We start from the raw sequence: 17,247 nt of genomic DNA, 5'->3' as shown, positions 1-17,247 counted from the left end.
CAGGCGGGGAGGAGCCGGTAGGAGGAAGGCGAATGAACGGCCACAGCAAACTCTACCGGACAGACTGTAAAAGACCAGGAGGCGTTTGTGTGGCTCTTCATGCTTTGAAGCAGAAGAAGAGTCCCTGGCTGGGACAAAGCAGAGCCCGACACCCCCACCCCCAGGGGCCCGTGACAGGGTTGGTGCATGTGGGGAGGAAAAGAGTGGAAAATATGGGAAGGTAATATGGGGTAGATTTCAAATTAGTCACTCTTTTTAGGCTAAAAAAATCCATTTTAGTATTTTTTTTTCTTACATAGTGTTATGAAATGCGCAGTGATGAGTGTTAAAACTATGCAGTGACGCAGACATCCTGTAAAAGTGTAATATGAAGTGAGCGTGGGGGCCAGTGGCAGCACTAGGTTGACTAATAAGATTAGACTTCTTAAGATGAGTTTGCACAAATATTAACAATCTATTTAAAAGTATATTTTAATAGCACCAGACTGTAAAGCTTATTTGGAAGTAAGAATCCCAGCACTACTACTTGTGATATAATCAGCTGAGCTCCTGGGCCTCATGTTTCCTAATGAGAAAAAACAAGATTTTATATTTTATAAGCATTAAGATTTTAATACTTTCTATGCAGTTTAATGCACTTCCAAATTGGGAAAATTTTAATGACAAAGTGAAGATATTAATTTCAAACCCACCTAACTGGACAGATTCTGGCCCACAATCCACATTTGACACCCCTGAACTAGACCACCAGAGCTTTTTACTCTTCTGGGAGTCTGAAAGTTTGAAAATGGAAACCTCGACATAGCCATAAATAATTAATTTACGTACTACCTATAAACCTTTCAGAAAAAGTGTAATACTATTGTTTTGCACGTTACAGGAAATCACAATAAAATAGAAAAAAAATAAATAAAAATTAGAAAATAATGCCTCACAGTACTTCTGAATTAGTGTTCCAGCTTTATTTGTGTAAATACATACATACACACTTTAATGCACTTGGGATTACAATCAGCCAGTTCAGTCAAAAAGATAGTGCTTAAAAAAATTCAGTACAAAAAATCTAAACTTTATTTGTCATTCTGAATAAAAAAAGAAAAGGAAAACGGTAACATCACGTTTTATGGAGTACATTTCTGTAGGAAAACGCTGTAGTAAAAGTAGTCGTCTTTTTTTGGCATAAATATGGAGTGAAATAACAGTATCAGAAAAAGAGAGTGAATGCAGCAGGCTCGATTTGAAATGATGTGTCCAAACAATCCAGGAGCTTCAGGCTGCGTTGACAATCAACGGAGAATATGTTGGGATTTTTCCCCCCTCCAGCTAGAGGGAAAGGCACTGTGGAGGTTTACTCATTTTTAAACAGGTCCACTGATCCAAATCATATGTTACATATATGTAGGCACTGGACACTGCATTTGAGGAGGCCATGATCACAGATTACAGTCTATTAACATCTACAACAGTGACACTACACATGGGTGTTGTGTGAGAAAACGGGGGGGGGTGCACATTCAACAAACCTAACTCATTACTAGAGTTATAATCTTGGCACAGAAGAGTGATCGAGGTGGTTATACCTGTAGCATTTGCCAGGTACTTAAAAGTGACAGTTAATAACAGGCTATGAGATAATGATTAACCGTCAGACTAGTGTTACCGAAACATGAAACATTTGAGACAGAAATGGTTAAAACTTTGGCGTGACCACAAACATATCAGAGAAAAATGTCCAGCATTTGTAAATACTATACACATCAGCTCGGTTTAAAAACAACACTGATAAAAAATGTTTAAACTGGTTATTCTTCTTCCCTTTCGAAGGCCACTGGAATAAATAGAAGTGTTTTTGAGAACTGCTGCTCAGTTATTGCTTTAGACAGCATGTCAGGAGATCACAGGATGTATGCTCAACTACATTAGTGATGTATATTTTGGACTACCTGGAGGACTGACAGCATCCAGTTTGCCCGACAGGATTGTTCTAACAGGTCAACCATCTGGACTGGCTGGTTTGATAGTCTCAAAAGCCTCATACAGATATTGTAAACAATGGTGCTATAGTCTGAGAATGCGGTAACAGTCAGAAATGTTTAGTTCATCCCTCAGATCATCTTTTGGAGTGAAACAGTTGAGGCCAGCCACAGTGGGAACAACGTATCTATAAGCTCTGACAGCCTCTGAGAGTCCAGGGAGGTCTGCTGTTTCTGATGGTCCACTCTGGAAGTGTTTACACGTCTTTTTCTTGGCATTTTCAAAAGAGCAAGCATCTCTGTGTCAGTCTCACTGGAGTGGATTATCAAACACGGAGTCTGGTAGAACAGAGATTTTCAGCTTCTTTTCTGGCCAGCTGTACTCCTTTGGCAACTTTGTCTGCAGAAAGAGAAAACACATGCAAGGTATACCAGGCGTGTAGTCACAGTGCCTAAAACTGAAAGTAAAAAGTAACCTGCAAGGGGTTTTTGCTTGCCTCATCACGAGTGTTGAGTTCCTGTAAATCCCCGAGCATCTGCTCCACAAACTCTTCAGTCAACAAAATCTATGAAAGGAGAACAGAATTTAGAAAATAAACTCATTAAACAGGAAAGCACCAGCCAGAGGTCAGAGTTTCCATGTGGGTACCTGAAGCCAGGGGCCATGAGCTGCATAGGGATGCTCTTCAGTAGCAAAAGCACCTTCAACTCCTGTAGACACAAATGTGATGGCAGTGTCTCCGTTGATACTTTTATATGTGAAGTGTCTCCCATGGAGCAACCGCCCCCTGTAAAAGATCAAACACAATCCAGTATGAACTAACCACATGATTACACTCATAAGTTGTGTTTGTTTTCATTTATGTTTGCCATAAAACAAGATTTCTTATGTCATAAAGAAAGTGCCAGTAAGCTTTTAAAATTTATAAGCTTTAACCTTTTATCTTCTGAACATTTTTTTTGTGATGACTGAGGATAGGCAGTTTGCCATTTTGCATCAGAGGAAGCCTTAAAGAACTGACCTGTTGAAGATAATAAATCAAGGTCAAAATGCTTGAAATAACCACGAGAATTAAACTAAATCCTTTTCTAATTCAGGGAAATAATCGTAAACATTTAAAGTCACTTAATTATTTAAATGAATTTAAATTGAGAGAAACACTATGTGTATTCAGCAGTTTTCAATGGGAGGAATAGAAAAAAGAACCTATCACAACCAAAAGATTTGTTTCATTAATATCAGAGAGGACAGTTTGTAGGAAATATGACATAATCGCCCTTCATGGCGGTATCACATAACTGGGACATAACACTGTGTTCTCAACACATTTCTCCTCCTTTTACACAGAGCTCTCTCTGTACAGTAACTCTAAGCTTGTTCTCTCCTAAAAATGAGTTTAAAAATAAAGCAGGTTGAAACTGCTGGGAAAGAGACTTCCTATTGGATAGTCCGCTCAGTTGGCATTTTGTTTGGTTACACACATTCCTATAAATGTCACCTGTGCCCCCCCCCCAAAAAAGTAAACCAAATCCAGATATTACTGGATTGTAAATTCCACAAGTCAGAGTATATCAGAGATCTTATTGTTTCCTATTGCAAGTTTGCCATTTGTCACTTCAGCATTAGAGGGAACCGGTACGAAGGAGACTTAAATGGCATTTTCTTTGGTTATACACATTCCTATAAATGTCACCTATACCCCCAGTAAAAAGTAAACCAAATCCAGATATTACTGGACTGTGAACTCCAAAACTCACGTTAGAGGCAATAGCTGCATTCTTTTTGTCAATAACGGACTGCTTTCACCAAGTGCAGTCTCTCTTCCCTTTCTCATTTTAAGATTAACATTTTTTTTTCTCTTCAATGTAAGCTGGCTGAAATTTTAAGGATTTATAGACCATGTGACTGTCATGAACATATGGAGGTAACTTTAACATAGAATTTATATCTGCCAATCCGTATTAATGTACTATCTTTGTCCTAAATTCTCTTCCTGCTGTTTGATACACTTCTCGCTGTGTAGGCGAGCAGGAAGGAGAGCCAGACATTCTCCACATGCTGTGTTGACAGCACTGATTCAGTTGCTCTGTCAATGTACACTAATAACCTCGGTTGACTTCTCTGTTTAAGAAAAGCCAGGAAATAGATGTAAAAACACCAAAACATGTTAGACAAATACAGAGGATCAGAGTCTACGTCCAACAGTCCACTGTTAACAAATACTAAATTCCTGAATGTCAGTTCTCTGATGTTACAGGTAACATTAATATCGACTTTAAGCCGTTTCATATTCTGCTCACTTATGATAACACTACGCCCACTAAAAAGCAGCTAACTTGTTATTTTCTTCAGACTTTGAAGTGATATCAAAGTACATATGGGAGGAAGTTCAACTGATATTTGAGGGTGCCTTTCAGAAAGCCTCCTCATTCACCCCTGAGGAACTAGTGGTCCTACATGCCATTATACTCGGCCACACCCGTTCAAAATAAATATCTGGGGTATCCTTTCGGTCTCACATACATTCGGAAAGGGTTAATTTGCCCAGCGGCTGTAGGAGAGGAAGAATGGTGCTTTACCGCAAGCAGAGGGGCAACAGTGTGCCTGACTCTTGGTTGAATTTCAAATGGACACTCTCCAACTGCCGTGTTCGGACCAACTCATGAGGAACAATAGCTGCTGAGCTCTCACTCTCCAAACTGTCCTTTCGACTCCTGACAAACACAGAAAGAAGAAGAAAATAATCTTAGTGAGGAAGTAGAAAATGGTATGTTCATTGATGAGACTGTTAGAACACAACTAAGAAGGAAAAGGCAGCTTTTTGGCTCACGCACACACACAAGTGCACACATACACACACACACACACACACACACACACACACACACACACACACACACACACACACACACACACACACACACACACACACACACACACACACACACACACACACACACACAGATTTCGCAACTCTTTTCATGAAGCAGTTACCTGATACAGCAGAAGACCCAAAATTCCACAGAAAAACAGCAACAGAATAGCAACACACCAACATAATATGCTGGTAGCTAAGAAAGAACGGTGATGATAGTTCAGATGTCACTGGGGATTTGAGTCACAGCACAAGAGGGAGGGAGTTATCCTGGCGCAACCCTTGTGCTGAGCTGAACCCATGTTAAGATTGTGAGTGCTGGAGTGTAGGAGGAACACTCACTGCGGTCTCTCATGGCTCTGTTTCTGGCTGTTGATAGGTGGTAGGGCTGCTTTGCTGTTAAACTCCAGTCCTTTTCTCAGAGTCTCCCTGATCTGCTCTGTGTCTGTCAGCCCACAAACAAAGACAGAAACAAGTATTATTTCATTAGGTTAGGCATTTCTGCTCAGCTTGAGTATCTATCGTATGCGCTTCTTTGGAAGTTGGCATACCTTTGTCTGAGAGCCTGCGTGGCTGTGATCCAATGCAGATTGATCGACTGTCTTCCTCATCCTCTGGCGGCCGACTCAGATCGTCCCACACACACTTGGCGCTGACCCCACTCAGGTTCGAGCCTTCTGTCTCAATACCCTGGTCCACTCTCTCCTGCTTAGATAGGCAAGGAATATACACAAATCGTCAACACAAGCTCACATAAAACACAACGTCAACTTCTTCAGAAATGAAAATGATGCATAAATATCTACAGGCAAAAAAGAGGTGATAAAACTTGCAACAGCAAAACAAACCAAAAACAACAACAACATAAGGAAAGAAAAGGTTCCCTTTAAAGTGCTTTGTACAAGATTTTGCTTCCAATATCAACAAATCATTGACCAGTACCAATTAGCTCTTCAAATGGTTTCTTTTCAACCACTACTACTTCTTTTGGCTGCTCCCTTTAGGGGCCGCCCCAGCAGACCATCTACCAACATCTCACCCTATCACAAGCATCTTCCTTTGTCACACCAACCCTCTGCATGTCCTCCTTCACTACATCCATTAACCTTCTCTGTGGTCTTCCCATTTTCCTTCTGCCTGCCAGCTCTATATCCTAGATTAAAATGCTTTGTCCAATACATCCACTATCCCTCCTCTGCACATGTCCAAACCATCTCAGCCTTGCCTCATTAACTTTGTCTTGAAACTGCTCTGACATGCTCATTTCTAATCCTATCCATTCTGGTCACTCTCAAAGAAAATCTTAGCATCTTCAGCTCTCCTACCTCCAGCTCAGCCTCTTGTCTTTTTGTTAGTGCCACTCCCTCTCCACCAACAGAGTGGGTCTCTTGAACCCATCTATCACTCCATCTAGCACACCTCACCCCTGTCTCATTGTCTTCATAAATGTCCTGCACTACCTTCAAATACTTCTTCTCCTCTGCTGACGACCTGACACAGTACCACAGTTTCCCTGCTCACACCCTATTGTATGCTTTTTGTAGATAAGGCGTGTCAAACATAAGGCCTGGGGGGCCAGAGTCTACCTGACAGTGAGTTTGACATCCCTGCTCTAGAGCCACAGGACGCAAGACAGTGCTACTTGTTCTGATCTTCTATATAGTGGCAACAGGTTTCGTTTGAGTCACACTAAGCTTAACTCTTTACAGAAAAATTAAAAATATATAAAATAGTAGATTTTGATCATGCTTACGTTTCCATGACAAACATTTCCAAAAACAGAACACAAAATAAATAAATAATTAAAGACCATAAAAATGCCTCTTTATGTCATACTGTATAAAAGCAACATGGTGCAGAATTGAGTAAAGCTTACTTGTAGCTGTGGATCAATTTCAAAAATGGTCTCTCCTCTCCTCATGTCAGTGATTAGCCAGGGGCCACCGGCTCTGTGCACAGGAAAAGCATCACCATTAGTTCAGGTCAGCATTAACTCCAAGTTAAACACACCAAGTTAATACATTAACAAGTAACTATGCTCTTCACTTGCTGCTCACAATGTACTCAAACTGAACAGCACACAATCTACAACAAAGTGGCATTCACATAATGGTGTTTCTATTCAACTCAGTTCCTACAAGTTCAATGATTGACCATTTACAGGCAACTGTAAAAAAAGAAAGAAAGAAAAACAAGAGAAAAATACTGTGTCTGAGCAGGTAAATCATTTAGATTTTCTCTGCCGGATATGGAGTGCACTAAAAAGGGAAAAAATATGTGTGTAATGCTAAAGTCAAGTTATACTTTCCACTTCAAATGATGACTTTCATGAGAGTTCTACAGAAAAATCACACGTAGGGTTTGACTAATCAACACCTACGTGTAAATCCAAGCTAAGCAACAGAATAAAAATGTAAAACTAGCTTTGACCAGATCACCTGCTACACAGTTCTACTCACACTCTGACTCCACGCATCAGCTCCAGGATACCCTGTCCATTCCACTGTTGGGCCGCCTGCAGCTCCTCTGTACATACTCCCACAATCTACGAGAGACAAATTTTATGGTTTTTACACCAACTGTTGTAAAACACCCCATACCTATTTTATTAATATTGGGTAACATTACATAATATTGAATAACTGCCAAAAAAATCTGACAATTCAAGATGGATTTTTGATACTGCGTTCCTCTTCTCATTTGCCTACAGTCAACTGTTGCAGCCGTTTACCGTCACAAGGGGGCGGTGTCACAAACAACAGGTCTGCAAGCTACTCTTCGTTGTTGGTCCTTCAGCCATAGAAAAACGCAGTAATATCAGCTAAAAAAACAAAAGAATAAAAAGCATCCATTGTAGCCACCTGTCTGTGGCTTTTTTTAAATCTTTGATTTCTAAGCGTCTCCTGTTCACACTGAACTCTGCTGCCACTTTTAAGCCAACAACTATGTGAGCCATGAACAGCATCATCGACATTAAGCTATGTAAAATGTAAATGGACTGGTTCTTATATAGCCCATTTCTACTCTGCCTGAGCACTCAAAGCCCTTTATACAACTTGCCTCATTCACCCATTCACACAAGCACACGGAAGTGCTTTCTAGCTAACATTCACAGACATTCATTTTCCATCCGATGCATCTGAGAGCAACTTGAGGTTAGTATCTTGCCCAAGGATATTTGGCATGCAGACTGGAACAGCCAGTCGAACCACCAACCTTCCGATTAGTAAATGACCTGCTCTACCTTCTGAGCTACAGCCACCGCTATCCTCTGCTGTTGGACTTTTGAAGGACTTCACAACAATGTTTACATAGGTTGCATAACCCAGCAAAAACCTACTCAAAGAGACACAAACGCAATACCGCAAATCTTACATTAAATAGCTCGACACAGAATCGTTTGGAGCCTACTGTCAAGTGGATTACACTAGTGACAAGTGACATTAAAAACTCACCTGGAGAAAACTCACTGTGCCAAATGGCGTCTGAATTGGTTGCATCTGTGGGTCTTCTGTAAGCAACATATGCTGGATACGAGATTCACTGTTGTCTAGTGGACTGTGCCACGATACATGGTCACCACTACAAAATGTGTTTTCTGCATAAGTGAAGAGAAAAAAAAAGACATTATTTTTTAAATAATAACAAATCATTGGATTATAATTTGTCTAGCAGACGCCCTGTCATGGCTGCTCATACAATCTTACTTTCCTACATTTCATCATCTGACTGTACATAAACGTTGACGGAAAGGTCCAGCAACATGAGAAGAGGGGAGGCAGATCAGAAAAAGAGGTAGCGGGAGTAAGAGGAAAAACAGTCAAAATGAGACCCAAATATGGAAAGAAAACCATAAAAACTACATTTCCGTCGAAGCTAATCTGACTGTTTGGGAGGTAACATGCGCCCACGCCAGACTTGCTTCAGGAGAAACGAGAGGGGGGTAGATGGCCAGGAATCAGCATTCATTTAGCTTAGGGGCCTAGCCCACCCACACACAAATTGACCCCAGCTGGAAAGCAGAGAAGGACTGAGTAGAGGTGAGTCTGGAGTAAAAACTTTCTGCATGCTCCCTTCTTGTCTATCAAATTACATTATTTACACAAATGTTGGATTCAAAGGAACTTAGCAACAGTGTATACACCCATGCAGAGTACATATATTCACACTACCGCAACTGTTTTGTTTGTAACTTGTGAAAACAATCCTACTAAAAACAGCAAAAGATAACAAAAGGGAAATTAGATGTCCTTTGAATACCCAGAGCTACAACACACATAAATGATGCCCAGAGCAGACTCCTCTAGTTAAGCTTGTTTACATGCATCACTGGGATTTCAAGCTACCTTTACAAAGAACACATTCTTTGGCACACCACAATGTTTTTGCTTGGCCAATAGAGAGTTATCACATTAAAACTTTGCAGATCAATCATTTGCTAGACTGCAAACAAACTGTGACAAATAAGTACACTGTGTTACAATTTGTTAAGTGAATGACCAAGAATTTACAGATGGTTGCAAAATGGAAAAAAACTAAACAAAAACAAAACAAAACAGCAAAGTGTCTTGGTCAGATTTTGGGCCACCATGTGCCACCAACCAGTATCAGTGCACCATTACGTAGATTCTTCAAATCTCTGGAGCACTGCCAGAGCCATGATATGCATTTCTTTTAACAAGCTATCCCCTCTTTCGGGAATAACTTTACCTTTCTGTTTCAGTGGCTGTCTTGATACTGTTTATTCAGATCAGTAATAAGAGAACCATGATATCAGCCCCACAGTGCAGTGGCAAGTGAAAGGTTGGTGGTTCAGTTCCAGCCATCTTTGCTTTTTGTCCACTGTAAAAGGCTACAGCAGCTATTTCAAACTCTTGCACACTGATCTGATCAGAGATGTATCCTATAGATAGGATGTAGCAAAAATGCAACAAAGATTAATGTTTTGATCTTTGCTGAAAGTTCTAAAAGGTATTAACTGCAGCAACATGCACACTCATAACATTGTGTGTGTTAATGCAACTCACAATTTAGACTGTGTCATGTTTACAATATATAAACTTAACTAGGTCTGATTGCAGTAAGTCTGCAGTTTCAATCTTCATGGCGAACTGACCAGGGTGCACATTCAAATATGAACCCAACATGACACTATCAGATTAATGGAAGGGTAAGCATGTCCGAAAGAGGCGAAACACGTCAGTCTAAAAATCTCCCACAGACGCTACACTTGTTTGAGATATGGTAATAGTGAAAGGAATAGTATAACAGTCACGTTATTTCCATTCTCTTTGAGTGACACCTGGTGCTCTATGAATGGAAAAGACATCCCAAAAGACAGCACTCACGTCAAGATATAAATATGACATCATAGTACAACGATCTATTTATTTTTTTAACCACTTAACCAGTCTTTTGCTGATTATTCAGTTATTTTCTATACAATGTTTAAATCAACAAAAATAAAACAAAATTTATTTATGAAAATACATTTCTTTTTTAATCTGAAAGGCATTCAATTTGATGAATTATCACAACTTAATATAGTTTGTTTCTGTTGTTTAAGATGGCAGCATGGTGGTGCCCTAAGCATGAATGTTAGTATGAAATGAATGGTTGTCTCTTGTATCAGCCCTGTACTACTTCACTACTACAAATATTTTTGCTGCAAAACTACCCACAATAAAGTTTTTGACCTCTTCCAATTCTTTTGTTTGATTGTCTTTTAATATGACCTTTATCCATGCAAACATTTTTTTAAATTGCAAAACTGCTTTGTGCCCTTACCTGACTGGAAGACATAGCGAGCCAAACCTTGCATGAGCTCAGCTGGCCATGTTGGAGGTGCGGTCTCCCCCACCTCTCTTTTGAGTCTAAAAGTGAGCTCAAAGCCAAACCCACTTGGTCCATCTGGCCCTGTAAATCTGACAAACAAACTTTATGAGAACATGGACTGACAAAATGTCAGCACTTATACTTTTGTGTTATTCTTATGTGCATGAGGGGTGTGAAAAGCCAAATACTTATTGAGATGAACGAACTATTCAGAGTTCACAGTTGGTCAGGAGGGGACATTTAGTAAAGGGCTGATAACTAAAATATTGTATGGGTCAAAATGACTTCCCACATTCAATAAACGGTCACACAGAGGGGCGTTTAAAAACCAAGATTTGTGTTACTGACACACAGTACTTACTCATGAACACGGTTATCCCCATACAGGTCACTGAGTCCAAAGCTCACATAGTGCCAATGCTCCTGGACGTCCTGAGCTGGACAACCTACATTTCTATACATACTGATGTAGTCTAACGGATCTGGTCCACCAAGCCTATGAGAAGCAAAAAATGAGAAGCATGTACAGTTTTGTTATTGTTGTCAGTGGACACCCCAATGTAAAGACATCTGGGTTACAATGGAAGTCATTTATACGTATAAACGTAGTGAGACACATTTCAAAAGCTGGATTTAAGCCAGTATGGCTTAGAAGAGAAATTCTCAAACTTTCCGAATAACAGTAACTACAGTATGGCTTCTGGATGTTGGGTTAGCTACAATGTTAGCTTGGAAGCTAAGCTAGTTCTAGGCTAATATTTAGCCATTATTAGATTAAATGTATTGTACAAATTTAATGCCCGCACGCATGTCAGACGACAAACAGCAATATGGGTTACTTACCAATATTTTACAATAGCTGTTACTTGAAGCGGGTTTGCCTGCTCGGGATAAAGTCGCCGACATTCCCCATAGATAGCCTGCAGCCCAGGAGGAAACAGCGGCACCAGCCCGTGGGCTTGTGCACCACTGGTAGGCCGTACCTCATCCATGCCACGACCTCGAATAAACCGGGTTACTCTATAGAAACAACGTATATACAGTTACCGTTGGCAACTACCTCTTGTTCAAAATTAGGCTAAACTAAACCATAAACGCTTCAGACAAGTACTGCTGTGTAATAACAAAAGATAAACTCTTTTCTGTTGCCCCACTCGGTAGTCGCCTGTTGCTCATCCTTTACAAAGAAACTACCTTACCATTGGTTGGAGAAAGGCCATTGCGTCAGTGACTGGCAGCATATTGTAGCCAATGAAAATAAAGATAACGGTTGTGTGAATTTGTGGATAAATGTAATTGGCTGAAATGATGCTTATCAAACAGTTAAGGGGACATGCACTTTCAGGGTTGGGGTATTAACGTTTTTAAGTAGGCAAATTACGGCTAGGTAGTTAAAAAGACAAAAAAACAAAAAACAGCCAACAAAAAAGTAGAAACTCATTCAAATACTTTGCTGAGAAAAAAATCCTTTAACTCCCATGTGACGTGTATGTACAGAATATAACCAGCAAAAAACCTTTCAAATAAAGTATGTACTGTCTGTTACTTGTTAAATTATTTCCTTGTAAAAAGTCTTGCATTAAATTTTAGGATTTTTTTTCAGTTGCAGTTAAATGTGTTAAATGGAAATAATTCAAACGTTTTGGGTTGGGTTTTTTTTTTTTTACTGTTTAATCTGTATGTCCTGTAAAATGATAGTCTCCAAAAGTAATTAGCTTTGTGTGAACTAAGGTAAGGTAAAACATATCATATAACAGGAATACTGACGTGCCTTTAAAATCAACTTACGTGTTTAAAGTAGTTACTTGCTTTACTCCCATGCAATAACCATCCACCCACTGTTTAGACACTTTTTCTGTTCTGATAAAGTGTTTACTTTATCAGTTAGAGTCAGAGATTTCAATCAAAATCAGCCTGAAAAACGTAATTACTTTGAAGAGGCCAACAAGTCAAGATGTGACCATGACTGAGCAGTCACTAAGACACTACACTGTGTGTTCCATGTTTTGAATAAAAATGCAAACATATCAAGGGCTATAACACAGCATAATCTGGACTATCTGTTATGAAAGTGCACATCTCCAGTGAATAGTAATTAAAGATTATTCAAGATTTTTCTCATTTCAGAAGCTTTCCTGGATTCTAAATGAATGATAACAAGAAGGGAGGGAAGTATTATTTCTTTTAGAAAAAAGTATGAATCCAAAGAGCTATTACATTTCTAAAGAAACACCAAGTTCATTACATAAGCATTTCTTTCAATAGAGTGAATGCATTAATGACAAAACACAGTGTTATAGCATAGTAATGCTGTATATAATAGTGATAAATAAATGTAAATACATTATCTAAAGATTCCTCATCACTAAGAGGTGGCAACCTTTTTTGCACATATGTTCTTTGTGCCTTATCACATGCAGTGTCACACTAGTAACTACTGCTACATATTATATAACAACCTAAAGAACTGTATCCTGTGATGCTGTTTAATCCAAGTGAAGTTTGGTTCAAATCTAGTATAGTATGTTCTCCGTGATTTCAGTCCCATTCTAACCACTGTGGCACAAGTCCCAGAAACGAGTATAGCCTGAAGGACTCACCCCCCACCCACCCCCTACACACACCAAAATGGGAGATTTCTTCGGTGAGGTTGGAAATGATGTATTGTCCTGTCATGACGCTTCCAGACATTATCAAAAGACTTTGTGTAGAGTGTATGGCTTTTTCCAGACTGACTTTCAGAGACACATCTGGGAGCTGTTTTGAGAGAACGCCTCCATTGCAAATGGCACAAATTAAAACTAAAAAGGACGGTGCATTAACAAAAGGGGGCATGGTTTATGTGGGGCGTAGATAAGAAGAGGAAAAGATAGCTAATACACTTTCGTTTTGAATGTAGCTTAGATGTAATGATGTGGCAGCCCTGTGAGCACTATGATTCACTTGATATTTACTGTTTCAGTGCTGGTTACAAAGACCCACATCATAATGTCATTTAGTGATAATAGTATTATAGAAATTGCGCACTTCTTTCATTCCCACCAAGTGTAACACTACACTGCTTAATTTAACTTGAGTTGCCAACGCTGATACCAGAAATGAGTTGCTTTAAACCTGTTCTGGTGTGTCATAACTACAATATATGTAGGTGAGTATTCCCGTCCTGAACGACTACACAAAAACGTGGTGTTTTGTAAGTTATACTTCAGATTTTTGCACCAAAGGCAAAACTTACGTTACCGATTAATTAAGTCAAAAAGAAAGCACATATTTAATACTGACATACTTTTACCAGCTCTCGCAGCATTTTGGCATTATTAAGCTATAGCCATGTTGGAGTTAAAACATACATTTTTTTAAGAGAGGCAACATATGCACACACACAGATATACATATATATATGTATATATATATATATATATATATATATATATATATATATATATATGTGTGTGTGTGTGTGTGTGTGTGTGTGTGTGTTTTGTTTAACATTTTTAACTTTAACATGGCTGTAGCTTAATAATGCCGAAATGCTGCGAGAGCTGGTAAAATTATGTTAGCATTAAATACGTAGCAGAGCAGCTCTTGAACTTCCTGACGTACTTTTTACCTTAATTTTTCCTTTTAAAAAATTGCTATTAATTAATAAAATCCCCACAAATATGGTTGACTTTTGATTGGGTTTATTAACAATACATAATGACACTTTATAATAATACTGAGAAACACATTAGTCATTTCAAAAAGTATGCTTTATTCACAGCAATAATATGTGCAATTAAAAAGTAACTCATCATTCACAGGAATCTCCATACAAACGTAACACCAAGCATTATTTTATTGATTTCACACGGCGGTAACTTCGGCAGTCTGGTGCTGTGCTGTACGGCTGACAAACTAGTACCATGCCAGAAGAACTGAGCCCATAGATGACACCTGAAGATGTCACCATCTATGGAATTCAGTTCTCATAGTAGAGCACACATTAAAATCTGTTCCTCGGGCACTTCTGGATCCTTGAATGGCTTTATTGATTTACACAGCTCATACTTCAACACTAACTCTTTTCACATCTCATTAAATCTCCCATTAAATAATGAAAAAACAAAAAACAAAAAAAAAGCCAACTATAAGAATAATAAAATTAGTTAACTCTAAAAACTTCACAATAAATGTGGGCTGCAGTTAAGTGACACATGTTGAGAAGCACATTGGGGTTAGGTTACCGATCCCAATTTCTGAAGAAAGGCTGGGTAATGATGAAATGATAACGTCAGCTGTACTTCTTCCAGCGTAAGATTGAGCAAGAGGTCATTACTGTGGTAACTGAAGGGATTAGTCACATTTAACATTTGCTTAACAAAGTGGCGTATGAAGAAAAAAAAATGGCTGTTAATGTGCAGTGGTTAAGAGGTGTTTTTATATAAGTTGAAAATGAAAGTAAAGTGGGAAACAAGTTCCAAAAGAATAGAAACGATTCTGTGGTTAGAGAACATATGGAGAGTTTCAGGATCATTTGAGCAATCCAGCTGGTTTTTATTTTTTTCATCTGTGTTCCTGGAAATGCTTCAAAACTACTGAAATGCAAGTCTGTCCACTGGAAGCACTGAATCAGATCGTGGTGATAGTGCTCTGGTCAAGGCATGAAATGACTCATCAGTTACAGCAGTACACTCCCAGTAAAAGCGCTTTAGGACCGTGTGATTAGTGACATACAGTTAGTCGACGTATCTTTGAACCCTGCAAAGTAAGTTTGATATTAACTGACCTGCACTGTAATAGATTCTCCTCTTTTATTTAACAAGAGAAAAAGAAAGAAACCCCCCACCACCACCACCCAAGGCCTGGAGTCAATATTGACAGTGAAGATACAGTGAAGATAATTTGTCTGTGTTATCTCAATCACTGCAGTTTATCCATTATGATGGTGCATTCTTTTAAGGTACAGTACAGCACGATGAACTTTCGAAGGAAGGCCACACCTGAGTATGTTCAGGAAACTCATATCTTTCCGGCAGTTGGACTGGGAAACAACCGGTTCTACGGCCTATCACTAGACAAGGCCAATCCCCTATGAGATCATTAACTGTTTCTTAAAAGTCTACATCAAAAAATTTTCACAGTGTGGCAGGTTTAAAAGCCTTCATTTGCTTTTTGCTCAAAGAATGAAGAAGTTAGCATTTCTTTGACCTATTTAAAAATGTTCAACACCCCCCACACACACCCAAAAAAACATGTCATTTTCTATAAGCTTTTTGAAAACCACACACTCAATTTGACCATACTGAGAGTTTTCTTTTAATATACTTACCTTGGTTTCATTGATTTCCTTTCCTGATCCTGGTTATGTCATAAACAAACCTCCTCATAAAGGCCTCCCAGGATTATTTCATAGTCAAGCTTTAAAAAAACACACTTTCGCAGTCCCATCTCACCAGAAAGAAAGCAGCAGGCTTCTTCAAACTCGGCAAATATACATTCCTCCTCAAATCACCTGCACATTCTGCTCGCTCCCCAATGTCCTCCAGGTCCCAAGGATGGATGCAGCATACTGTCTGACATTCAGAGAAAGAAGCACTTAAATATCTTGCCACCTTTCACATCACCCATCATCCTCCCTCCTCTCTGTTTTTCATACACTCCCTCTGTACGGTAAGCCTGACAGTCACTTCCCAGTAAGAAGGAAGCAGTGGGAGTGTAAAACACGCCCCCTCACAGTGAATCAACACATAATAGTTTCTGAGGAAAACCATCTGACTTGCCCTGCCCCCTTGTTCCCATAAAGTAAGCAGGGGAAAGGCTGTGTCTACTGGAGGGGCCAGGAATTCCCCCACAGGCCCTGAACAGCTGTCGAGATGAGAGACGATGACGAAGCGGACACAGTGGAAGTTTGCCGGCCAGGCGTATGCAAACAGAAACCATGTTTGGTGTATTTTATGTTTCTCTGAGTGAAATAGCATTTAACACTACAGTATATTTACATAATAAGCCGCTGGAAATTCTGTCCACACACTGTGGGTGTTGAAATGCACAGTCATGTTAGAGCTGGTGACATTATGTTTCCTAGAAGTTTTTCTTTTTTCTTAATCTTTGCTAAATATTATTTTATCAGCGGGTCTCTCTACAGTGCTGACGTCACGGGTATGTTTAGGATGAGATTGATTCTTGAGAATGTTTGTGTAGCTGGAGTCATTTATTCAGGTGGGTCTGATAGGGCTGTATTATAAAAGAACCTTTGTTTGCTTTCCGATCACAGTCAAACACGACACACGTACAGGTTCTATTTAGTCACACGGATGAGACCGGGGCGGCAGGCTAAAATGACAATTTCAGAACAACACATCAGGCAGTGTTATTCAGTTTCATTGTCGAGTGACCCTGTGAAAACCCTCTGACTTCCTCATCCTCTTATGTAGTCACCTCAAATGCGAGAAACTGGTCTGGACTTGAGGCATACTTCCCCAGAAAAAAAGCCCTTTTCGAAAAAAAGTAGACGGATTTCCTTGAGCTGGACAAAAAGGGGATTCCACACGGAGATGGAAAAATTACAGCAAAATTCCCTT

The 17,247-nt window shown here is 39.4% G+C and overlaps 1 protein-coding gene across 6 annotated transcripts; it reads right to left on the bottom strand.

Annotated features, from left to right (window-relative positions):
- Nucleotides 1–937: 937 nt before the first annotated feature.
- On the bottom strand, nucleotides 938–16,201 carry sufu (suppressor of fused homolog (Drosophila)). Of its 6 annotated transcripts, none has more exons than XM_039621791.1 (13): nucleotides 16,179–16,201; nucleotides 11,528–11,704; nucleotides 11,046–11,180; nucleotides 10,637–10,773; nucleotides 8,305–8,447; nucleotides 7,309–7,394; nucleotides 6,726–6,798; nucleotides 5,401–5,557; nucleotides 5,192–5,294; nucleotides 4,554–4,688; nucleotides 2,623–2,761; nucleotides 2,471–2,539; nucleotides 938–2,373 (listed from the first exon to the last, which is right to left on the bottom strand). In XM_039621791.1, the coding sequence occupies exons 1-13, from the start codon at nucleotides 16,184–16,186 to the stop codon at nucleotides 2,284–2,286; spliced, it is 1,452 nt and encodes a 483-aa protein (XP_039477725.1). In that variant the 5' UTR covers nucleotides 16,187–16,201; the 3' UTR covers nucleotides 938–2,283. The 6 variants fall into 6 exon arrangements, 5 of the variants coding, with proteins under 5 accessions (XP_039477725.1, XP_039477726.1, XP_031594823.1 ...); XM_039621792.1 differs by having other exon boundaries at nucleotides 5,401–5,554; XM_031738963.2 differs by lacking the exon at nucleotides 16,179–16,201 and adding an exon at nucleotides 15,996–16,157.
- Between the last annotated feature and the right edge of the window lie 1,046 nt (nucleotides 16,202–17,247).

The sequence above is a fragment of the Oreochromis aureus genome, linkage group 13 (assembly GCF_013358895.1).
Source record: "Oreochromis aureus strain Israel breed Guangdong linkage group 13, ZZ_aureus, whole genome shotgun sequence".
Classification (NCBI taxonomy): Eukaryota; Metazoa; Chordata; class Actinopteri; order Cichliformes; family Cichlidae; genus Oreochromis; species Oreochromis aureus.
This window is presented reverse-complemented; position numbering and strand designations above follow the sequence as displayed.